The sequence below is a fragment of the Bolinopsis microptera genome, chromosome 6 (genome assembly GCF_026151205.1).
Source record: "Bolinopsis microptera isolate Bmic1 chromosome 6, MBARI_Bmic_1.0, whole genome shotgun sequence".
Lineage (NCBI taxonomy): Eukaryota > Metazoa > Ctenophora > Tentaculata > Lobata > Bolinopsidae > Bolinopsis > Bolinopsis microptera.
In genome coordinates, this window is record NC_087077.1 from 13,836,364 (window position 1) to 13,861,175 (window position 24,812).

Below are 24,812 nucleotides of genomic sequence, written 5' to 3' on the forward strand. Positions count from 1 at the left end.
TGTTAGATAATATCACGAGGTAAGTATTAGATATCATCCTGACAAATTGTTTGAATACTTTGTCGACTGTTTTGTCACAAATTCTTGTAATTGTGCAATCCGGCAAACTTCTTTAAGTAGAAGGACAGACGTCCGTATGATTTAAAAAGCCAATGCTGTGATGTTATTACCCAAATTGCCCAATTACAGCAGTTATTTAAAGTTTGGAAGTTTAGAATGCGCAAATAAAACAGTGCAGTAGTATGCTGTTATAAAGTATTATATAATATTATTAATCAAAATACGAACAAAAAAAGATAAACTAATCAAACAAAATTATAATACCCGTTAAAAATTCAAACCATTTGCAATCAAAATTCGAAAATAACTTATCTAAAATATAATTGTATTCATGCTTTAGATAATAGATATAGAACACGATTTCCGCATCAATAAATTAATAAAACATACGTAAGCACTGATATTATATAATGGAAAGTTAGGAGTGAGCAGTAAGTTAGAAAAAGAAACTGCAACGATTCAGTAACAGGTCAAGTATATATAATCATAGTATGTAAACATAAGTCTGAAGAGTAAAGATGCATAACGTGTCTACCACTGGATAGGAGTTATTGTTAAGATAAGGAAACATGCACTGCTACTTCTGTAATCGTAAATTATATGCAAAGCGTGTTCAATCCAGGATAGTTCTCATAAATATGGTGGTTTATATGTAAATTTGTTGGCAACGAGAAACATGTTAAAATAATATGTAGTATTTGCGCTACGAGTCTTTCACATAAACTTTCTTCTTAATCTTTTTAGACTTCATCAAATAAATAGCTTCTTTTTTCTTGGTCAGCACAAAAGGTGGATCCTTGGTGAACTGTAATCCAGCATAGACATGAAACTTTTCAACCACAGAATGTGTGAACTGATAGTGATGTGCCTCTTTTGGCTCAACCAGCAGTATGTTAAAGTTTCTGATTGTCTCAACGTCCAAAGTTTCTGTTTTGACGTAATTCCAGCGGCGATCACCATAAAGAGACTCACACTTCTCGCCGAAGCGCGACACGCCATTCTGTGCAGCGAAGTTGCCGATATAAACAGTTGTGTTTTGAGAACAGGGGGCTTGGTTGTGGAGTGCTTGTAGGGCGTAACCACCAGGGTAGTTGTGGTGTGAGGCAGACAGGAACAAACCACAACCTGAAACAGGGGTTGTTAGGAGGAAGTAAGGTATGTGAGGAATGCAGTTACCACTAATTATTGTAGTACTTGGACCGGCGGCTTTCTGTGCGAATATTCTATGAACGGTTCTGATTGACACAGAACATACCTGTCATACGAATAACGAATTGAAGATGATACTATGTACTATTATACTATATATATACTATATACTAGGTACTATTCAAGTTATTACATCTGACTGAGCAACAACAAACACACTGAAATAACTCTCTTAACACCACATTTTGCTCTAACTCTACATTTAGTTATAACTTTAGTAAGATGTTTCGCTTTATACCTGTCACCAAAGTGTGACATTATACAGTTTATATTATACGAGACAAGAGAAACACTATCTGAGGAGGATTATGACTCCTCAAATACTTACTACAGTTACCATTTACATAAAACGGCCCAGAAAATCTCTAAATTGCGAGCTTTTATTGTAATTTTATTGTTATTTTGAGCTTGAGCGGTAATCTTTGAGATGCTGAAGTAAAGTTAGTATGGTCATATCCAAGGTGGTTTAAGTTGTGATATATTGTATTTTGTATTTATACAAAATACAATATACAATATACAATATACATTATACAATATACAATATACAATATACAATATACAATATACAATATAGTATAATAACAGGAAACGATGTAACAGAGTCGATATATTTTAATGTTGCCATGGTGGCAAGTCCCAATACATCGTGGTCCGGTAGTTTCATTGCGTCTTAATATACAATATACAATATACAATAACTTGCTCCAGCTTTTATAAAAGCTGGAGCAAGTCATTTCGTATTTAAAGTGTGACAAATGTAATAAATTATAAAAAGATACACGATTATAAACCAATTCTAAGTAACTAGTAAAACAAGCACTGACAAGATACAACTACTCATATTAAAGTTATCGTGTCAGAGGAGTAATTACAAGTCACTTCAGCCTCATGTCACACACGACCTGCAGAAACAACTACTAACTAGAACAACTTGTCTCATCTTTATACACAAGTGCAAATGTTCCATGTAATTACCCAATTAGATAACACACACAATACAGTAACAACCGACAGGCGTTTTAACGCCTCTAGCCTCTAGCTTTAACATGCCAATATCACATACCTCACTTAACCAGGTTAGTCATACCAGCACTTAGAATTACTAACATTTAACTGGTGGGCTAGGATCTGCAGAGGGTAATGGAGCACTATAATAGATCTGCAGAACTAAAGATGGTTATATCTACTCAGCAAGATGTCCACAGCCGTCCAGCTGTCGCTTAGACAGAATTAAACGTTGAGCACCAGAAAATAACTGGACAATGTTTCAACTTTTCAAGCCAGAAAGATTTTGTTGTGGTACCATTACATTACATACCCATTCCGATGAATAATTCCTGCTACCATATAATGAAGTAATCAATGTAGATAGAGTCATCTATGACTATAAGTAACCCCCTCCGTCACTTTTTTGTGTATAATATTCTAATCGGATCTCCTCTCTAACTCCGATATTAACCATGGTTAACCAGTCTCTACTTACAAAGGAGATGGCCAGCAAAGCCCCCCACTACAACCAGCTTAGCAAGTTGTCCTTTACTCCAGAGCTGAGAGAGCGTATAGGCTGCAGCCACGTTCAGTAGAGGTACAGCATACAGGACAAATCTGGGGGAACAATGGACTAGTTAATTAATTGTTTGATAAGTAATTAATTATTTGATTTTTATTATACATAGCTAAACGAAAACCGTTTGCTGGTCCGAAATTTATCATTTTCCACTTTCCAGCGTGAGCGCTGAATACTAGGCAGGATTGCTTAAAGTTTTAAACTTAATGAAAGTTACCATGATAATGTTATGACAACTGATACCCTCGCAATAGTTCAATATTTACACAAAGTATTTGAATATTTGACCCTTATAAAACTATATCCTTGTGATTAACCTGAGTTCTTTGTGAGGTAGCAAGGAGTAAAGCGCTACAAAAAGAAGCGCTGGTGCGGCAAAGTTCATTACTCTCCGGTCTGTTAGACACCCAACAACTGATAGGGGGAGTGCTAACAACATCGCGCGGGGCAGTGCAGAGTAGAAATACCTGAGGGAGGTCACAATTTATTATTAAACATATTATATTATAATAAAATATACATTCTACTATGCAAATATACACAATGAAACTGAAACTTTATACACTCATATTATGCGTACATGATACAGTATCTTGATATTTCTGTAGACCAATAACCAAGTCTAAACGTAAACTGAACTAGACACATTAGTGGATCATCTCCCTAGAGAATTTAATATTGATAAGATACGGCTGCATGTGGGCAACCAGGTACAGATACCGACATAATAATTATGATCCTTCAATCATGTAATTATGTAATTATCTGATTACCATAGCAGAGGGAGAGTGCCCCAGTCACTGCTCTTATTAAGCCAGGTATTGTAATAGAGCACCATTGCTTCGGGCCACACCGTGTATCTCCACAGGTAGCTGTCTACTGAACAGCAGGCTACTAGGATTAGAGCGGCCGTCTGGAGCCCTGGTGTTATCAGCTGAAAGAGAAAGTGAGAGAAAGTGAAAGAGAAAGTGAGAGAAAGTGAATTATTAGGTTAGGTTACTCGAAATAACGGTTCAATTGGAACAGATACAGCTCAAATAACGACTTAAAAACTGTACAAGGGACTCAAACAGTCAAACAAACCCGTAAAATGTAAATACCCTCAAACACAAGTTATATCTTTATATTATATAACATTATAATTATGGCCTCACGTGACACATAAGATAACAAAACACAGCTGCTGACCGTACAGTTAAAATATTATACTCAATGAGGTTCAGGTCATTAATTATTCTCACACAAAAAAAAAAGAGACCTACAAGGCCAGCCTAGCCGTTAGAATGAATCAAAGAGTCAGAGTCCATCATCTGAAGTAAATTGGCTGCCAATTAGTAAACTTGAGAATCCTATCCATATTAGCCTTCATTCCTAAACAGTATTCATACCTTTGGGCTATGTAATACTTAAAATAGATTCAATTTTACTCCGTAACAAGTGATACTGAAATCTATTTCCTGGTTCTAAAACCTGCATTAATGGAATTGGCAGCTTTATTTGACGTAAAAATGCCAATGAATCAATTTTTGGATGATGGCCAGCAAATTTGCTTGTCTGCAGCTCTATCAGTAAATTGCGGATATATTTAACATGATATTGTAGGATTACATAGTGAATTAATTAGCAATACACTTATATTATATGCATGAATATTGAATATCAGAAGCTTTGATGATGTTATGAATTATTGGGAAATGTAATAACTTAATAAGGTTATAGAATCTTATCTCAAAATCCTGCTTTAGCAGTCCAGACTCCATATTTGCCTTCAAATTAATAATCATTCACGAAGAGCTCAAAGAATCAAAGGGGTGTTCGCTTCTGTAAAGCAGCTTTTATAAAAATTAGTTTTTAAATGATCGTATTTTTTTCTTAGAAAAGAAAGGCCAAGATTCACCTTAACAAGCGAATATCGACAGTAATAGCCACTCGGTAGATTATCAAATAGCACATAAGGACATAGGACTATCCATGACAATAATGTAACCACGAAAATAACCGTCAGTGCAGAAAACAGCTTCAGACTTTCTGTTTTCTAACAAGAATTTCAAACAATCCTCGCAACCCATCAAATAGCCCGGAAACCCTGGGCGTGGTTTTAAAATTCCCATCTTACGTCGTCAAGACGACCAACTCCGGTTACCACGTGGAACAGTATCAGGTGTATTTTCTTGCAGCGCAACCACATCCGCCACACGCAACCTCCGCTACATATCTTGAGATACACCGTTCATATTGGGGCAATTTAAATTGGACGGGTGTTAGCTCTTTTTCAAGATATAATATGAGGAATGTTTGTCGATGTTCTCGAACAAATACATTATAGCCAATATATTGGGGGGGGGTGTCACGTCCGTCTATGTCCGCCTATGTCCTGTCCTTTTTGGATTCTATGAGACAACGGACGTGTTTTTTGGGACATTGGCGGACACGGACGGACATTGGCGGACACGGACGGACATTGGCGGACTCGGACGGACATTGGCGGACTCGGACGGACATTTGCGGACCCGGACGGACATTGGCGGACTCGGACGGACATTGGTGGACATTAGCGGACATATAAGAGGTCTAAAGAATAAAGATCTCACAAATATTCTCAATATTTAATTAAATCCAGTCACCAAATCCGGTCGCTAAATCCAGATCTATTTGTGTCGTCAACATATCTTTGAAACAGTTACACAGTGTACACAGTAGGCACAGTACCTATTTAACGAAATATAGGGAATATAACTTATTAATCACACTAAAGCTATTAATAGCTTTAACTTATTTTATCAAATTATATAGGGACCAAGGAAAAGGCCCCAGGAGGAGGAGGAGGAGGAGGAGGAGGAGGAGGAGGACTGGGGAGGAGGAGGACTGTTGAGGACTGATGAGTAGGACTGAGGACGAGAAGGAGGAGTAGGAGGAGAACTGAGGAGGGCAGGAGGAAGAGGACTGAAGAGGACTCAGGAAGACCCAGGAGGAGGACCCAGGAGGAGGACCCAGGAGGAGGAGGAGGACTGAGGAGGATGACTCAGGAGGAGGAGGACTCAGGAGGAGGACTGAGGAGGACTGAGAAGGTGGAGGACTGTTGAGTACTGAATAGCACTGAGGAGGATGGCTGAGGAGGATGGCTGAGGAGGATGGCTGAGGAGGATGACTGAGGAGGATGACTGAGGACTGAGGAGGATGACTGAGAGGGAGGAGGAGGATCAGGAAGACCCAGGAGGAGGAGGAGGAGGAGGACCCAGAAGGAGGACCTAGGAGGAGGAGGAGGAGAACTGAGGAGGATTACTGAGGAGGAGGAGGACTCAGGAGGAGGACTGAGAAGGAGGAGGACTGAGGAGGATGGCTGAGGAGGATGGCCGAGGAGGATGACTGAGAGGGAGGAGGAGGAGGAAGAGGAGGAAGAGAACTGAGGAGGAGGAGGAGAAGGACTGAGGAGGAGAAGGAGGACCCAGAAGGAGGAGGACCCAGGAGGAGGAGGACCCAGGAGGAGGACCCAGGAAAAGGCCCCAGGAGGAGGAGGAGGACTGGGGAGGAGGAGGACTGTTGAGGACTGATGAGGACAACTGAGGACGAGGAGGAGGAGTAGGAGGAGGACTGAGAAGGGGAGGAGGAAGAGGACTGGGGAGGATCAGGAAGACCCAGGAGGAGGACCCAGGAGGAGGAGGAGGACTGAGGAGGACTGAGGAGGAGGACTGACGATGACTGAGAAGGAGGAGGACTGAGGAGTACTGAGGAGGATGGCTGAGGAGGATGGCTGAGGAGGATGGCTGAGGAGGATGAATGAGGAGGATGACTGAGAGGGAGGAGGAGGAGGACTCAGGAGGAGGACTCAGGAAGAAGAGGAGGAGGAGGACTCAGGAGGAGGACTGAGGAGAACTGAGGAGGAGGAGGAGGAGGACTGAATAGGAGGAGGAGAAGGAGGGGGACTGGGAGAGGACTGAGGAGGAGGAGGACTGATGAGAAGGATGATGAGGAGGACTGAGGAGGAGGACTGAGGACCAAGGAGGAAGAGGAGGAGGATAAAGAGGAGGAGGAGGACCCAGGAGGAAGAGGACTGAATAGGAGGAGGAGAAGGAGGGGGACTGGGAGAGGACTGAGGAGGAGGAGGACTGATGAGAAGGATGAGGAGGACTGAGGAGGAGGACTGAGGACCAAGGAGGAAGAGGAGGAGAATAAAGAGGAGGAGGAGGACCCAGGAGAAGGAGGACTGAGGAGGATGGCTGAGGAGGATGACTGAGAGGGAAGAGGAGGAGGAGGAGGAGGACTCAGGAGGAGGAGGAGGAGGACTCAGGGGGACTGAGAAGGAGGAGGACTGAGGAGGAGAAGGAGGAGGAGGAGAACTGAATAAGAGGAGGAGGAGGGGGACTGGGGGAGGACTGAGGAGGAGGATGGAGGACTGAGGAGAAGGATGAGGAGGAGGACTGAGGAGGACTGAGGACTGAGGAGGAAGAGGAGGAGGATGAAGAGGAGTAGGAGGACCCAGGAGGAGGACCCAGGAGGAGGACTGGGGAGGAGGAGGAGGAGGACTGGGGAGGAGGAGGACTGTTGAGGACTGATGAGGAGAACTGAGGACGAGGAGGAGGAGTAGGAGTAGGAGGAGGACTGAGGAGGGGAGGAGGAAGAGGACTGAGGAAGATCAGGAAGACCTAGGAGGAGGAGGAGGAAGAGTAGCATTAGAGGAAGCATCTAAATGTTATTTCCATTTTAGTCCGTTTTTGTCCATTTTTGTCTGTTTTTGTCCGCTCTATTTTTTGTCCGTTTTGAAAATATAGGGTACCGAACGGACAAAAAACATGATATAACAGCAAAAATTGAACATTTTATTTAGCAATTTAGGTGTCCGTATATGTCCGTCTATGTCCGCCAATGTCCGCCTATGTCCGTCTATGTCCGCCTATGTCCGTCTATGTCCGCCTATGTCCGCCTATGTCCGCCTATGTCCGCCTATGTCCTGTCCTTTTTGGATTCTATGAGACAAGCGGACATAGACGGACGTGACACCCCCCCCTATATTATAAGTACTAAAGGACTGTAATATTGTGAATTTTTAGTGACTTTTTCAGATGAGACAATTCAAACGAGCGAGTTTGGAAATCTTCAAAAGTCACAGTGAATAATAATATTTTCTTGAAGGACGAAGTACGAACCCGTATTTATAATGATATTTTAGGATGATGATGTAGTGTTGTGATGATGTAGTGTTGTGATGATGTAGTGTTGTGATGATGTAATGTTGTGATGATGTAATGTTGTATCCCCACATATTAGTACTTTAGTAGTGCTGAATGAATCAACTACTGACCAGGTGGCCCAGTCAGTTGATATGAAAAACGCGATATCACAAATAACATTATGCTAGAACATTCAAAAGCTCGCGCTCAGGTTACAAAGAATGGTGGGAAATTTGCTTAATTAACGTAATGCTTCCATTTCTACAGAAACCTATATTTTAAGAAGTACTACGGACCGAAATAAAGTTGTTATAAAAACAAACCTCGTTGATTTTAAGTTTGCCGGAAACCATCTCCAATAGCAACATGGGCCCCAGTAAAATGACTAGCTCTGATCTGAATACCAATACTCCCAATCCTGCCCACCTGCAAATGTGGTAAAATCGTTATTTTGAGTAGCTGACCAACAAGGGTACAACTTTCTTGAAGTAGAAATTGTAAAACTGCGATCAATATAATATAATAATGTAAGTTATATAATATAATATAATAATATAATAATGTAAGTTTTGTACTAGTTGTATAAGTTATATCTTTTAGTGTACAATATGTTTTACGATCGCTGAGTGATTTAGTCTACCGTAATGATAAACCTACAGAAGAAGAACATGTGTATTGTGTATTGAGAAATTTAGCCCGTTCTCACGAATCATGAGTATTTACACCTCAATTCAAATCTTTGATACATTAGCCAATAAAGAGATTTATACATTGAAACTCCAAACCAGCTTTGCCTAGACCAAAATAAAACTGGATCAACTAAATTCCAAATTTTTATGCTGAGCGGTGGGGTGACGATTATCATAACAATAATACTGTAAAACCAACTTATTCCCAGCAAACATTTGACTTGTTTGAAGATAATAACCTAGTTCGGACTTCAAAGTTTCACTGCATCTGTGTCTCAAATACATTATTACATTAAGTAGAAAGTAACCAAAGTAATAATGTACCAAAGGAAAGATTCCCATTCTTTGTTGATCCAGTACGCAGTAGACAACAGGAGACAACACATCCCAAAGGTATTAGGGAGGGTTCTAGAAGCGTAGAACATAAAGTGGAACTGTGAGCACGTGATCCACATCAAGCAGCTGGCTGTCTGAAAGGAAAACATCGTATCATATTCATGACACAACTTTCACCTCCAATTTCACCATCAACCCTTGAAGATGGTATTACAGGGTGGACAAGAACTAACTGAAGGTCGAGACTAACAATTTGGTTCATTATTGGATGGAAAAATTCTATTCGGTATGTCGACTACCTCGACATACAGTTGATTCTGACCCGGCCTGCATAATACAATAAGCAATAAATACTAATTTTTGAAAAGTTTAATCGAAGCTCAATAACTGAATATTACTGACAGTGCCCCCGAATATCTTCTTGACAGCCCTTCTGAACGTACTAAAACTCCAGACCACGTACAGCCCCAGAACCATCCTAGCCAGGGAGTAGGTGATAGCTTTAGGGCATTGTGACAGGTAGGAGACAGCGCCGGTGGGTAGCGCTACTGTTAGGGCGCCCACAAACGTGCGGGGAACTGATCCTGAGGAATGAGGGATAGTTTTTAAAACTCTGTTTATTTACTTTTTCGCCTTTCGTGGTTTAAAATCCTTTTAGTGATGGACCTAGACTGATTGAATACTGCCCCATGTATAGCTAAGGTTAATTTAAGCACAATATTTTCGAAACACAAGTCAAGAGATGGATTATCTGTTTAACAGTGCCCAAACCTGGAAATGAGATGTGGTCGTAATAGTAGAGGTATTTAGTGTTGTAAATCATGTCGTGAATCGCTTGCGTGTTGAAGCTCTCTTCTACCTACATTGGGGAAGAATACTAATGAGGAAGGAGGAGAGAGGCTGACTAATGACTAGTAACTAGTGACTAATAACTAGTAACTTGTGACTAATGACTAATGATTAGTGATTAATGACTAGTGATTATCAACTAAACGTGGAATAGGTCATTCTCTCGACAGCAAAGCATCGAGTAGTAAAACATTAGAATAGGTTTATTTTAGACATGTGAAGATCTGTTTCTTTTGTACGAGAAATTATTAACAATTATAACCTTGTTAAAGGGGCATATCATCAAGTAGAGATAGACGAGAGCTAACATCACAAGTTCATCTTTACGGAGTTTGAACTTTATCACGTCAGACATAACTAGAGGGACGTTGTTATTTAAATACTAATTATTTTATATTTTGTATCACTTTTATTGGCCAATGACTGTAACAAGGTCTTGCTGAATAACTAGTTCAGGTTGATTTAGGATTTTAGGGGTCTATGATAGTGAAGTCAATCCCGATCAAAATATTCAATCCCGGGATTCGGGAATCCCGACCAAAAAAGCAAAAAGGTGACAATATTAGTTTTGGCTAATAGGTACAATGCCAGCCGGCTATTAGCCAGCTAACAGCCCTCTAACATCCCTCTAATAGCCGGCTAACAGCCGGTTATTAGCCATTTTAATTGTATTTTTAACGTGTTCTGTCGCACTACAGTCTGTCAATTAGTCAATAAGACACACATTTTAATGGTAAAATAGTCTATAATCAGCAATTCCATATTTTTGGAGCGACAAATCTTTAAAGAATTATTTACAATTACAACTCAATTCTATACGGCATTTAACACTACCTTCTTTTACAAATATTCGTACAAAAATTATAATCGTCAAATATTTTTTCTTTCCGATAAAACTTTCAAAAACAGTGCAATAAATTAACAACAACAAAAACTATCAATAAGAAATGTTTTCAAAATTTCCGTCATATTTTAGCGTTCGAATGCAGAATATCTTATAAAACTTCGGTATTTAACGAAGTCATGCAAGCTGTAACATATCTTACAATTCACCTCATATTTCATATTGCACATACATCAAAATAGTAGGAATGTTTAGTCTTTAAATGATTATATTATGAACCAACTATGCGTGAAAACTAGTTCTATGGAAATTGGGTATGAAGAATTCAGTGCTCAATTTCAGTTCTCATACCACGTTTAAAACAACAAACCAGCTCTAACTCCAAATCTCTCCAAAATGGACACAGTAGCAAGATCAAACTCAGGAATGGTCTAATATAGCAGATAACAGCAGATAATGTTTAGGGTATAAAGTGAGCGAAGTTTTGCACTTGAACAACCTTTGCAAATGTGTACATAGCATAGAAGGGCGAGTAGAATCCCAAATAATCACTTACAAGCCATTTTACCACTACGTGAATTTAAAACAAACCAACCAATAAAATGTTCCCATTCCCCATGCTCACTCGCACTTTGAATGTTCCTCAAGTATCACTGATCTCGCTCTTAACAGAGCTTCTGTCAGAGAATGAGTTAGCAGAGCTGCTGGATTTGTCCGCTTCAGAAGGCAGTTCTATGTGGACCAGGTGGAAAACTGAGTTTGCGGAATTCTGAGGGGAGGGAAATGTTAGTTTTAGCTTTTTATGTGCAGGAGTCTAGCGAACAAAGAAGCTCACTATATATTCTCAGTGTTAGATCAGTTTAATAAACAGACCTTTATGTATTACTAATGTGTGTATAAGTCAACATAACATCGGTTATTTGATATTAATGTGAAGAATCAAATATTCTCGCTTGAAGACCATACTTCAATCCGATAAAATTCCTAACTCTAATGGTTGCCACATCATGGTAACTGTTTATAAGCCTGTCATGTATCTGCTTGACAGGCACCTCTCAAAAGAATAAAGTTCCCGTTACAAAGTACTCCAATAACACCTCATTTAGTCATCTCATTACAGCTGCAGTCCACATAATTAGTAATAGTTTTCACAGCTTCAATCACCAGCTGGTCAATTATTTAATGACATTACCCAGTTAACTATGGGTCTGATAGGATCCAACAACCTCAAAATACCTAATAATTATAGAGTATGACTAAACATAAAAGTAAAGTTAATGTGCGGCAAACGCGTATCTTTATCTGTCGGAGAGCTAAAATTGGTCTCGACGGAGGGTCACTTTTTGGTTGAAATTAAACGTACATTTTTAATCCATAAGGCAGCAAACAAGCACATAAAGTAAAATAGCGAAAGTGATTTAGTGACCTGAGTACCGATGACCCTGATATAAGAAACAGGGAGGGTTGGAAATGTCAGGTGTTGCCAGGAACTACACTGCTCCCCACTTCTATCAGCCACATCTATCCACTCTCTCCTGTCCTGTAATGTGGATCGCTTTCAAGTTCTAACCAAGATTTTAAACTAAATTCAAAGTTCAGAATTAAGTTTATTGATTTAATGAAGTAATGAGCTTTTAAGTGTTCACTTAAAAGGCCTCAAGGCACAAATTACACCACAAACCTTGCTAACGGAGACGATATAACTGTAGCACCTTGTATCACAGTCCCACAATAACATGGATATTGTTGAGACAAGGTAGGGTTGGTTTAACAGGACTATTATCGCTCCGGAACCGACCTGAGATTACATTTAAAATATTATCTAACAAAAGAAGCAAGATACACCTGCCAAATAATTTCTTTAGAAAACCCAATCAACAAAATATCGCATCTGCAGATCTAAAATGAGCAGCAAAACCCCCCACCAAATACCTGATGACAAGTGTAGCCATCCTCCCAATCGTACTGGGTAGTGTTACCGTTCAGCAACGTAGACCGGTGTCTGGAGACCCCTTCAACTACTATAGCACCCCGCTCTATTGTTGCTACGTTATCACTGGGCTCTATCACTCCGTTACAGTCAACAGATGTTGTGTCCAGTGTCCCGTCTAACCTGTTATTTGATAGGTGGGATGTGAGGAACATGTGCTGGGACAACGTTAAAACGGGGCTTCGTAATTAGTAAAGATAATTATAATTGTGCGAAGTCGTGGAACATAACTTTAAAGTATAACGTTCAGAGTCGCCATTAATAAGAAGGATGATTATTTATTGTTATGACTAACTTGACGCTCATTTGTTCGATACAGAAGGTCTTGCTCGTAGAGCACCACAACCCCTGTATTTTGATGTAGGCTAGAGATTTGGGGGTGGGTAGAACTATGTGCTGCCAACCGTGACAGTGGTAATCTGAATAGTTAGCTACCACTTTCCACGACTTTCCGTTTATTGAGATAGATACCTGCAATTAAATATTTTGTCAGATTGACGAAAACGTGGTAGCACTAATATAAAGCACTAATAAGTAAACTGGGCTTTAAATCAATGCTGTCCATAAAACAAGTTGCACCTTTAAAGGACCTAACACGATAGGATGAGCTGTACATGATAATATGTAAAATATAAGAAGACATTTTCTTCTTCTCATTTACATAGAAAAGCTTCAGTAGGCAAGATGAACATTGAACATGAGTTAATAGCAATTAGTCATGAGAATCTAAATTTACACACTCACCTGATATGTGTAGAGTCTGTTAAACTCCTTATTACAAGGCAGCAGGAAGGATATCTTGTTAACAATGTGAGGATAGTAGAGTTTAACGGAGATGCCTGCCTCGTCCCCTATGATGTGTCTACAATGAGGTCTGTCAGCTTTACACTCGAACTGTGTGAAGAGAACCTCACCGTTCTCCCCTGATACCACCCCCATCACATTGCTGTTCACAAGCTCTCCTGAACTCGAACTTATACCTGGTCATTATTTATTTATCAGGTTATTATCAATTAGATCCTATTAGAAGATATAATATACTTCATTGATTTTTATCATCTATTGGAACATTTTTCTTCGCAAATTGAATGTTTGAATAGTATTTGAAGGTTAGGATTGGGCCTAAAATAACTTACAAAATCTTACTGATCACAATTTAGCAATGGGTCACAAATCACAATATAAATTTATTGGCTCCTGCTGTATAATGTTACCTCTGTGTGGAAGGTCCACGTGATTAAGCAGAGTCTGATCCCTCAGAGCATCCAGAATCTTCTCACTGGAAAACAGCTCAGTTGGGATTATCTTAAGGAAGAGATCCTCAGGAGAGATGAGAGGTAGTCTGATGTCATTCAAGAGAAACCGCTTCTCCATCTCGGACACATTGTGTACCGGATCATTTAGCCAGGACTGCACAACACTGAAAATCTCCATCTCTGGGAGCGGGTAACTGTCTCTGCAGATAATAGCGTGGAGAGTGTGATAGGATAAATCCTCCAGGTTTGTTAGAGAGTCACTAGGGTTCAGGTCTATGAGGGTGAGACAGTGTTCTTGGAGCTGAGTCAGGTTGTAGAATGTAGCAAGTTGGCAGATCTCAGCTGCATTACAGGCGTTGATCTGAGTCCTGAGGTAAGAACATATGTCCTTCTCGAGGAGGGATAAGGTGTATCTGTGAGCAAGTTCCAGTAGTTGAAGTACTTGAGTGGTGGGGATCCTCGACAATTTAACGTTTGAAGAGTAAAGATATTCCAGTAAGATCTCAAAAGTGTCAGGGTTAACATCCTTTATATCGATAACAGCACCAGGTCTTGATTCCTTCATTCCTCCGTACAACAAAGCTTTAAAGTAGGTGGATCTAGCACCCAGGATAGCACGGTGGCAGGAGAAGGTGCGGTTGCCACAGTTGATGGTGATATCACCCTCCAGCTCCATGTCCTTTAACAAGTTACCTAGTTGCACTGACATCTCTTTACTATGGTTTATGTTTCCTTTACTCCACCCTGCTCCGGCCATATTCCTAGTACAGAGTGGTATATTAAGTAATTTTTAATCTGAATATTTTATCTATTGATATGAGCTCACTGTGTTGAATTACATTTTTGCTTTTTTCACAGTCGAATAGTTTGGTAATTGTCCTTTTTAAGAATTCCATGTAAAAATCAAGATAATAAGCTGAAGACGTATGGTGCTGTGTATCTCATGGAAAGACAAGGTTAACAATGTTACTTTACATGGTAATTGGTAGCCTACCTAGGCTGCCAAAAAAAAGTTACGAAGCAGGAGATTAAAAATGGCGGGACACTGCATCAGACATCCTGAGCTACTGACCAGTAATTTATGCTAAATGGGAACCAAAGCAAGGCCGACCAAGACAAAGCTATTTGTCCATGTTACTGAGGGAAGTTGGGACAAACTCTAAAGAGGAACTGCAAACCCTGATGTATGGAAGGGGTTATCTGGCGTAGATCGGACTTAGTTCCGACCTAGAAGTAGTAGCAGTATACCTTTTAAATGTGAATAATCTAATTTAAATCAATAATTTGAATAATATGGTAGGGTACAATTGGAAACGCTTGACTATTCTTCATTCTTCAACTAAAATTTTGAAAAACTAAACATTTCATTAATCATTAGATGAATAATCTAAAACATATGTACATAATAAACAATGCGAATTGGGTTAACCAAAAACGTAAAAGATTAAAGTTTAAAATCGAAATCAAATATCGTATTTAAAGTTATATAAAAAAAACAAGTTAATAATAATTCATCAAAGTAACGGAATTGCAAGACACAAAAACTTATTGATTAAGATTTATGTACCATGAGTACAATAAAAGTACATAATTTATAAACTTCATTTTTCTATTTTTAGTTTTGATACATTTTCTAGTAGTTATGTTTTCAGGAGTGCCCATGGCCATTGCTCCACTGGGGTTTTTATTTTAAACTGATTATGATGTAGACAATAAATTAGTCCATTAAATACAATCCGGGCCTTACTTTCAATCAAAATTATTCTAATATCTTGGTAAAGAAGCATGCTCCTGACAATCAGGCACCGTTTTGTAAACAAAATTCTTCTTTTTATATAAAGCGTATTCTCCCTCTTCATTAACTAGCGGAGTTACAGAAACATTATTGGGAAAACATCGATACCTATCTATCTCAGAAATAGAAAGAGGCGGATCTCCATATATTTTATGCAAACATCTCATTACCTCACAATGTTTTTTACGTTCGAAATTGCCAAGTTTACCAATAACAACATGATACACTCTTGCCCTACTCATAACCACGTAAAGAGGGGAAAAACTCAATTTAATGTAGGTTTCAAAAATCGATTTTGCATTCTTGTAAGCATCTGAAGAGGATGAATTGCACTTCATTATTTGTGGAATATCCGTTAAATATCTCGGTTCTGAGGGCGGGAAAAATTCCTTAAATTCATATAGATCAGTGATGTGAATAACTGCTTTCCACTCAGTAGCTTGTATAGTGTCCTTGTCTTCAGTTACTCTAACAGTAACTCCGCCAAAACCATAACATTTCAATGAAAACATTTTATCCATAACCTCATTATCAGCGTTTAATAATATGCAACCAAATGAATCTAATATTATAGCTATATCGCTTTGACGAATCTTTTTATCTTTCAGAAGCTCTTCAAGAACATCAATTAATATAGCTAACACAGTTTGCTCTTGGTAATCACTGTTTTTTACAAGGAAGAATGCTGGTTTTGGTCCATGAATGAGATGACCGGTTTCTTGAAATATGTTGGATATTTCCAAATGATCAAACATTTCCTTCAATGGCACGTTAGAAAGACAATAGTGCTCAGCCTGATCCTTGAATACATTTTCAATACATCTACTAATGTCCACGGTATTTCGAAGGTTTCTGGCGAGGTACCTAAACATAGTATTGCGGCTGCTTTGGTCACAAATAATCTCATCTTTCAATGCATTTTCAAAATCACTCACATATGTGATCATTCGACGGTGACGTGTGCTATCAAAACCAAAATCATCGTCCTTGAGGATGCAGGAGGTCATTTGAGAATGATCATAAATTAGCCACAAATAAGGAGGATTGGTGTCATTTGAATTTCTTGTGTATCTTCTTCTCATGGCAGTGATAAGTTCATGCAACAACGTCTTTGAATAATCTTTAATGAACATGAAAGGTGGTTTCATTGTAATTGAGCTAAATATGGTATCCACTGCATTATGAAAATCATCTATGAAAATGTGGTTATCTTTATTACAGATGACACTCAATAAACCATGCTTGATAGAATCCTCAGTTTCGTTCGACTGTGGCCAAAACGTTGTGTCCTTCAGTGCAGAATGGTGCAAAATAAAAGCGTCAAAATTGCTCTGAGTGCTATGAAAATCTTGGTAAAAATCGTCATTTCTCTGTAATCGCATTTTCCGTAAATCATGTTTTTCACCACCTAAAACAACGTGAGATCTACTTGTTTCCATTCCAGCTTTTTTAAACAGCTCAGCAATATCATCAAGCCCAAATGATCCAGTAATTAATACGAATTTTCTTCTTGGGGAGTTATTCGGTTCCTGTCTTTGGAACACTTGGATCATCTTCCCTAACAATAACAATGTCTTTCCCGAGCCAGCTGGTCCCATGATGAACTGAGTAACCTTATCATCTTCAAAGATTGCTTCTTGTTTGTTAGTTAAACAGTCAACATCAAAATAAGTTTGAAAGATTTTTGGACTTTTTTTGACACCTTCGGAAACTGGCTTCAGTTTATTTTGTGTGATTTCTGCTGAGCGAACTGCATCATCAATTTCTTTCACAGAATGTCCCAAACTGCAGATTTCAATATCACATGAATCATTCTGGTTTATGCACCAAATGCCAACTAGAGTAGATGTTAAATGATGAATATCTTTTGAATTCTTTTCTCTTTCCATGCAGACTTTAGTCAGGTAGGCTGTGATGTTATTTTCCCACCAAGCACCAAAGTTCTGGACATCATCTTGATAAATAATCCCAGTTTTTCCAAAATCATTGTATGCTGGAAATTTACTTGTAGTTTCCTTATTCGCCTTTGGAAATGCTGTGTATTCCAAGACATCGACAGTTGACTGATTGATGTTCCAGATGTTGCAGATATTCGTGATTAAGCTTTTTGCTCTGCCCAGTTGCTTACGTGATCCTTTCACATTTCGTTTAAATGAGTTGTTTGTGATATTTAAGGGTGACTTTACTTCAATAAGGACGATGGCAAAATCTCTAACAATAACAACAAAGTCCTGTTCCCCCTCTGACGATTCTTTAGACCCTGAGAACAAACAAGCTTGGCTTTTTGAGAACTTGAAACTGTGTAGAACAGTTATCTTTTTTCTGAGTACTAAGCTCTCGAGTGCCCTGTAAAGGTCGACCTCTGCATCATATTGAAGCTGGGCTTCTTGATGCTTTATGCTGGAATGGGAGTTATCTGCTTCAGAGAAGGCATCAACAAATATCTGCCGTGGCGCTCTAGGAAACAAAATCGGATTCTCATTCACAGTTTCATATTTTCTGACACGGTTGATGTAAATCCTCTTAATCATATCACCTGCTGCCAAAATCTTTTCTACCGAGAGTTCATCTGAAAAGTAATCATATATTGATTTGAGAATGGTGAAATTTGATAACGTCATCATAAATGCATTTCTAGTCATTTTGAACACTTAAATTTTAACTGCCTAGGTTGATTCTCAGTTTCAGAAAGTTAAAAATGGTAAAAATTAAGTACTAAATACTATACCTGATCGTGAGAGAGATAACTTCACATCTTCATAAACCTGACAAATATGTAATGTAATCTTCTAGACAAGATTCATATTATGAACACTCTGTACAACTTTACTTTTTAACTAGTACAAATTTGGCAAACATGAACAACTTTTTAATCTAATTTACTGTATCACAATTCGAATTAAACATCACTTTAATTCTTGTTTCGGATAACATCGTTTTTTCAGGTGAATTTAGCACTATAGTTTACCCTTATTTGATATTTTACAGTTTATAATCACCTTCTCAAGATCGTTTCCGACACTCAATTTACTGTTCAAAGACAGAGCTTCTTCATACTTCCACATAGCATTGTATACATCTCCAAGTTTCCAGAGTGCTCTACCCATCCGGGCTATGGACCTTAAACAATAAATAATGCACTTATTAAGTTATTATATGCATATAATAAGACAAGTTATTTAACTTGTAACTTCTTATTTATCTAGTAGAATGATAACTGAGGCCGATGTAGATACATTTGTGAAGAATATTCAATTATGTGAGTCAAATAGTTTTATTTCTATACACGTGATAAGGACATACTTTGATAAATCCAAGCTACTTGCTCCGTGAGATTCACCAACTTTGAAAGCTTCGTCACATACTTCTTTTGCCAAGCCGTACTCATTTTCTTCCATGTGCACAGCTGAAATTTCAGTAAATATTCACTATCTAGTAAAATAAATATCACTATTATATTGATTTTGAGTTTTTAACAAGAAAATGTATTCAAATAAATAAATGTATACAAATATTGTACTGCACTTCCAAAACAACAAGAGACAAATTACCTGCAATATTGTTATAAAAAGATATTTCAGCAGGATGAAGCAATATAGCCACTTCATAGTAGGCAACCGCTTCTTCGTACTGTTTTTCTTTAAAAGCAAGATTCCCTAGTTCTTTTAGTTTAATAGCTGTTTCTCGTACATTTTCATACCCGGCTGACGATTCTGCCATTATACGTCAACCTAGCTATTAAAAACGATTTAGAATCGTGAAGACGATTTTATAGCTTAGACTTAGAGTATAGTAGGCTAATACAATTTCATCTCAGTAATGTAACCGTTTGTGCTTAATATAATAATTGATGCAATAAAGTAAAAACGGGATGATACATTATAGAAACTTCAAAAGAAAGAGAAACTACCAATACAACAAAACAAATATTCAATATTCATGTGTCACCACGTTATAAAAATATAATGACGAAAAACATTACAATTTGTTTTGGTAAATTTTAACCTTTTTCAAGGTCAAACCACTGAATATAAAGCATGATCAAATATTATACAAATTATTTAAATAATCAAAACAAAAGTCTGATAATCAATTGTATACTTAAAATAATTATATTTTGTTGCAACATATCTTTGATATATAGCTAATGGTTGCGGTTGAAAGATTGGCAGTCGGGTTGCTAAGATCACAATATGACAATGATGCCCTAAACATTTGTTCATTTTTGGCCTTATTTAAGGCATGAGCCATGATTGTCTACAATCTTGATTTATCTGCTCATCTAAGTCAAACTACTGTAGACTTTTTTATTCTTTACATAACTTTAGTCACTCCATACTGTTTTTGCACAGTTGACTGATGGGTTGGATCTACATAGAACTTGTACCATTTCTTTCCAAATACCTGTAAATTATTTAAGATCATGAAACCAAATGGGTTGCCATTTGCCAACGCTCTAAAAATTAAGCAGAATTTAAAAATAACAGTCGACAAAACAAGTTGAACTCAAAATGACACAAAATGATGACCATATTATTATCATACCTCTCTAATTCTATCCAATTTCGACATCTTTAGAACACCACTGCTAGCGATGGGCATAGATTTGGTCAGGTATGGTTTGTTGTGGAATAGCAACTGAGAGGATTAAGAGGTCAGATTTTGATTTTTTTGAATCTTTGAAATATTGTATACCTAAAGCACAATAACGATCATGTCTACTAAATTTTAGAGAAATTTATTGAACAAATGTAATCAACTGTAAATAGAAAAGTGCCACTCACGTTATACTCATGGTAGTTCAGTATGATTGAACCAATAAAGGCAGTAAAGGATATCACTATATTGAGAGATATTAGGCAATGAGACAAGGATACATATCCAAGAAAGTACCATAGCACCTGTAAAGAAAATCTTTCAAATAAGTCATAGTAATATTACCTAAATTTAATTTATAGGGAGATCTCTCAGCTGTTAAAATCAAGAAAATATTGTATAGGCTTTTCATTTAAACTCAATTGTGAATACCTGAATAGGAGCAACCACAGTCAGGAGCAGAGTTCCAGGAGTCTCATGTGTAGTGATGTAGATCAGATTAGCGCTACAGTAGGTCAAGGTCAGTCCAAACATTGATGTAATAAGAACCTGTGAAGTATAATGTTTTTTCTTGAATCTAATTTGCACATGGGTGGACACAAATAAAACTTCGAACTATAACGGAGATACTATGCATCTGATGATCAACTAATCTCAATCTTGACTTCTATTTTCTCACATTTTTAAACACGGCTGGGACTGTAGATTTACACAATAATAATGATTTACGTATTAATAATAGTTAAATACTCACCATGAAGAAAGGGAGACTGTTTTGGCCAATACATTTGGCCACAAAGTGGCAGTGGTGATCTCTTTGTATAATACAAATATCACATTGATGGCAATGCCTCGAATTGATAGGCACACTACCTAAATTTGAAGAAAAACTGTTAATTGAAGTTGAAAATTATACCATGCAGTGTAATACGTAAAATAACAGTTTGAAATGTTATTAAATGATTTTCAGTTTGATTGAAATTTTAAGTTTTGTTTAAGAGTTTTGTTGACTATCAAAAACTGCAATAATTTAATCTACTGGATCTCACCAGAACAACCACTGTAAGGGCAATATCTCCAGCCATCTGTTTGAATGCTGGGGGCTTTCCCAGCAGATTTTGCAGAGCTGTCAACCTTAACACATTTCCAATAGTTAATCACTGTCATCGACACAAAAACCAATGTTGGAGGAAGAAACAGCCCGATGTAACCTGACAAACAAATTGATTGAAACAAAAGAGAAGAATATCTCCAAAGCCAAAGTTTAAAAAACAAAACTGGTAGATGTTACTCTCCTCTTTTAAACAACATCATGTAATGAGGCTCCCGATCCATCTCATATTCAGAACAAGGATAACTTCTTTACAAAACAAACCTATCTCTCTCTGGACTAGAAATACTTGGACGGCAGCAGTGAAGATGATGAGGAAAAATGTGAAGAATATCACAAACTTGCGTACCCTCTCTTTGCTAGACTGTGTAGCATCTGCCATAGATTCTCGGAATACTGGATAATAATAATTATTAAATTATACAATTTTGCAACATAAATGAATATTCAACAATTTAAATATGAAATAAAACAAAAGTTAAATTTATTACCATTTATTCAATCGATACATGATATCATAAACTAATACTGGAAACACACAGCAAAATGGATGTCTTAAACTATAATTTTGTTGTAACAAATAATCTAATAGTTCAAAGATAAATTTTAGTTAAGTATGAAATGCCACCACATCATAGTTAATGATAATGATAATTCTATACAGTTACATAATTGAAACAATAATTGAATCAACAACAATAATTGAATCAACAACAATCTCGTCTTTTCTCAAAAAAAATTGTCTTTTCTCAACATAGTAAGGGTAAAAGAGTATTTTTAAATTATAAAATTCAGTCTAGGATTGATCTATAACTTAAAATTTAAAATTCTAGCAGGAGCTGTCTAATTTTTAAACAGTTGGTTGCAGAGCTGGCAGGACCATCTTAAATGTAGCTGGTAAAAGGACCAAGTTGCATGTACGTTAGGGCTTCAAAGAACCCCTGGGGTCTACAGTGTATTAATAAGAACAGGCCATATGCATCCAGATGTATCTATGTATTTATTTATTCCGGAGCTTTAGTTGCATGATATCTATATTATATTTTAAACTTGACGAAATTTCCCCGGCAACGGGGACATAGAAGAAAAAACACCGAAAATCGACCTCAAAATGACCCTCTGGTGATGCCAAACCCAGCTCGCAAATGGAGTTGAAACCTCGCCATTTTTAGCAGGGTTGTAGAAAAAGGATAGGAATAGGCTATAGCATTCTTAGAATTTTGATTTAGGCTTTAGATTTTTTATAATTAACGTCGGAAGTGAGGTTAAATAATCGTTAGAATAATGGCATTATTTAAGCAAAGGTTTACTGCGCTGTTGCGTAGCAACGATAAAAATGCACGTGCGCGAGCAACCACAGATTAACAACGGGCGTTGTTATGCTATATGATACGTCATAATTTCAAAACTAGCTCACATTTACGCTCACGCTATGACTTGTTATAACTTTGTTTGTGATTGCAATATTTTGATGCAGTAAAAAGTATCGATACTTTTTTTTCGATACTAAATTCGCTAGAGCTACACACAATGCTGACATGACGCCGCGCACACACAATCAACAAAAATATTGTTGTTTTCTAATTACGCAAATAACTTTGCGCAGTTAAACATTTTAATTGCCTGGCAATAATTCAATTGACTGTCATTCTCGATTGAAATATCAGAATTTCACAACTAGCTCACATTTACCCTCATGACGCTATATACCTATATATATTTATAACTTTGGTTGTGATTGAAATTTTTTGATGCGGTAAAAAGTATCGTTTTGGGGCTATATGATGAAGAGAAATTAAAACATAACTGATGCTTAAAATTTCCTCGAACAAAGCTTTCGACTAGCGACGGGTTTCTAGTAGTTGATATTTTATAGGTTCATATTTAGAGGTTAGTTCATCCTTGCATGCTAATTTTCCATCCAAATGCATAGTGTAAATAAAACATGCCCTTCTACGATACAAGGTTTGAGAGGACTCTTTGATGTGCGCATTTTCAATCCTAAATCGCCTACATATCAAGGAAAGACCATGCCACAGCTCTACACTCTGCACGAGAATGAGAAAAAGAACCAGTACATGAACCGAGTGCTACAATTGGAGAAAGGGTCATTCGTCCCCCTTGTATTTACCACTACAGGAGGAATGGCACCGGAGGCCAAGCGTTTCATAAGGAGACTTGCTGTGTTGATAGCCACCAAGACAAAGGAGGACTACAGCCAGGTGATGTGTAACATCAGGACACGCCTGAGCATGGATATAATGAGGAGTGTGCTAGTAGCAGTTAGAGGTGTACGTGGAAAGGCAAAGAAGGCATGGACTGCCCCTATATCCAATGTCTCCTTCAACCTGATACCTGAGGAGAAGAGCTACGAGGGATAGATGATATCTATTGCTCAGGATTTACGATTGTGCTCTGCCAATTGCATCACTTGATTTAATTTATTGTATATATACTGTTTGACATTTTTTCACGATACAAGGTTTATTCATAACTTTGGTCAAGACCAAGATTTAACAATCCATATTCTTTTGATATAAACGTGTTTTTATTTATTTGTGATCTATATGAGACACCACTATCAGAAGTCTCTTATAACCTCATCCCTGCCCCTATGATGGAGTAGATGTGTATATATCTGATTGTTGATATTTCATATTATATAATATTGGTAGCGATGGACAATTTCCGTTACCTCTGTATTGTGCTCTGCCAATTGCAACACTTGAATTACTTTATTGTATATATACTGTTTGACACTTTTTCCACATTAGTTAAAAACAATTTGTGATCTATTCCTCAACCCTACTTCACAACAAAAACTTGTCGGACCACCGATGAAACACGGTTGCAGAAGAAGAGAGCCCAATTATTATCTTCTATTCTGAGACCGTGTATACTATAAACTGGCTAATATATATAACAGCAGTGAAACAATTTTCTGGAATCATTGCAGTCGTGAATGATATTTAATTTTAATTATATCATGTTTTACCTCCAGGCTATTATGTTCATAAACAATAATTAAGATTCGGCGGAATGACAGGCTGAGCGCGCCGCCCAGTAAATTATGTTTAAACTAGTATACAATTTACTGGGCCGCGCTCAGCCTGCCATTTCGCCTAATCTCTATTGTTAATTATGAACATGATCGCCTGAGGTCCCCAGGTAAGTATACAATACATATGACTTTTAAAGTAAAGTAAAGTAAAATAAGATTGATGACATCACATCTTCATGACAAATGTCTACAAAATATCATCGCACTATGTAAAAATATACAACATGCAATAAATACTTCCCACCACCAACATTGATTATTTACCAAATAAAAGATTT

General features: G+C 37.7%; 4 protein-coding genes across 4 annotated transcripts; all 4 read right to left on the reverse strand.

Moving 5' to 3' along the window:
- Window positions 1-237: 237 nt before the first annotated feature.
- On the reverse strand, window positions 238-10,330 carry LOC134816252 (dol-P-Man:Man(7)GlcNAc(2)-PP-Dol alpha-1,6-mannosyltransferase-like). Its single transcript, XM_063825010.1, has 9 exons — window positions 10,144-10,330; window positions 9,804-9,891; window positions 9,435-9,616; window positions 9,021-9,166; window positions 8,331-8,433; window positions 3,613-3,773; window positions 3,157-3,306; window positions 2,756-2,877; window positions 238-1,185 (listed from the first exon to the last, which is right to left on the reverse strand). Exons 1-9 carry the CDS (start codon window positions 10,234-10,236, stop codon window positions 764-766), a joined length of 1,467 nt encoding a protein of 488 aa, XP_063681080.1. The 5' UTR covers window positions 10,237-10,330; the 3' UTR covers window positions 238-763.
- A 278-nt stretch (window positions 10,331-10,608) lies between these two features.
- LOC134816251 (BTB/POZ domain-containing protein 9-like) lies at window positions 10,609-14,728 on the reverse strand. Its single transcript, XM_063825009.1, has 7 exons — window positions 13,930-14,728; window positions 13,460-13,695; window positions 13,011-13,186; window positions 12,658-12,838; window positions 12,407-12,523; window positions 12,152-12,265; window positions 10,609-11,494 (listed from the first exon to the last, which is right to left on the reverse strand). Exons 1-7 carry the CDS (start codon window positions 14,726-14,728, stop codon window positions 11,369-11,371), a joined length of 1,749 nt encoding a protein of 582 aa, XP_063681079.1. The 3' UTR covers window positions 10,609-11,368.
- Window positions 14,729-15,682: 954 nt separating this feature from the next.
- On the reverse strand, window positions 15,683-19,497 carry LOC134816250 (uncharacterized). Its single transcript, XM_063825007.1, has 5 exons — window positions 19,318-19,497; window positions 19,070-19,172; window positions 18,766-18,886; window positions 18,495-18,531; window positions 15,683-18,335 (listed from the first exon to the last, which is right to left on the reverse strand). Exons 1-5 carry the CDS (start codon window positions 19,484-19,486, stop codon window positions 15,736-15,738), a joined length of 3,030 nt encoding a protein of 1,009 aa, XP_063681077.1. The 5' UTR covers window positions 19,487-19,497; the 3' UTR covers window positions 15,683-15,735.
- Window positions 19,498-19,639: 142 nt separating this feature from the next.
- On the reverse strand, window positions 19,640-21,878 carry LOC134816772 (palmitoyltransferase ZDHHC9-like). The gene is made up of 7 exons (XM_063825764.1): window positions 21,738-21,878; window positions 21,412-21,573; window positions 21,117-21,235; window positions 20,795-20,911; window positions 20,551-20,667; window positions 20,312-20,404; window positions 19,640-20,170 (listed from the first exon to the last, which is right to left on the reverse strand). The coding sequence occupies exons 1-7, from the start codon at window positions 21,853-21,855 to the stop codon at window positions 20,081-20,083; spliced, it is 816 nt and encodes a 271-aa protein (XP_063681834.1). The 5' UTR covers window positions 21,856-21,878; the 3' UTR covers window positions 19,640-20,080.
- Between the last annotated feature and the right edge of the window lie 2,934 nt (window positions 21,879-24,812).

Bases quoted from the DNA above. Each gene is read 5' to 3' on its own strand.
- LOC134816251 (XM_063825009.1), bottom strand. From the start codon at position 14,728: ATGGCCGGAGCAGGGTGGAGTAAAGGAAACATAAACCATAGTAAAGAG. The intron at 13,696-13,929 runs GTAACATTATAC...AATAATGACCAG, and splicing joins CGTGGACCTTCCACACAGAG to GTATAAGTTCGAGTTCAGGA. The intron at 11,495-12,151 runs GTCACTAAATCA...CCCTCCCCTCAG, and splicing joins TCAGGGTCATCGGTACTCAG to AATTCCGCAAACTCAGTTTT.
- LOC134816252 (XM_063825010.1), bottom strand. From the start codon at position 10,236: ATGTCTGACGTGATAAAGTTCAAACTCCGTAAAGATGAACTTGTGATG. The intron at 9,892-10,143 runs GTTATAATTGTT...TCCCCAATGTAG, and splicing joins TGATATGCCCCTTTAACAAG to GTAGAAGAGAGCTTCAACAC. The intron at 9,167-9,434 runs GTCAGTAATATT...TTTTCCTTTCAG, and splicing joins AGAAGATATTCGGGGGCACT to ACAGCCAGCTGCTTGATGTG.
- LOC134816250 (XM_063825007.1), bottom strand. From the start codon at position 19,486: ATGGCAGAATCGTCAGCCGGGTATGAAAATGTACGAGAAACAGCTATT. The intron at 19,173-19,317 runs GTAATTTGTCTC...CTGAAATTTCAG, and splicing joins TTTTTATAACAATATTGCAG to CTGTGCACATGGAAGAAAAT. The intron at 18,336-18,494 runs GTATAGTATTTA...ATTACTTTTCAG, and splicing joins GTTATCTCTCTCACGATCAG to ATGAACTCTCGGTAGAAAAG.
- LOC134816772 (XM_063825764.1), bottom strand. From the start codon at position 21,855: ATGGCAGATGCTACACAGTCTAGCAAAGAGAGGGTACGCAAGTTTGTG. The intron at 21,236-21,411 runs GTGAGATCCAGT...CTTCAAATTTAG, and splicing joins CCCTTACAGTGGTTGTTCTG to GTAGTGTGCCTATCAATTCG. The intron at 20,405-20,550 runs GTGAGTGGCACT...TAATCCTCTCAG, and splicing joins TGAACTACCATGAGTATAAC to TTGCTATTCCACAACAAACC.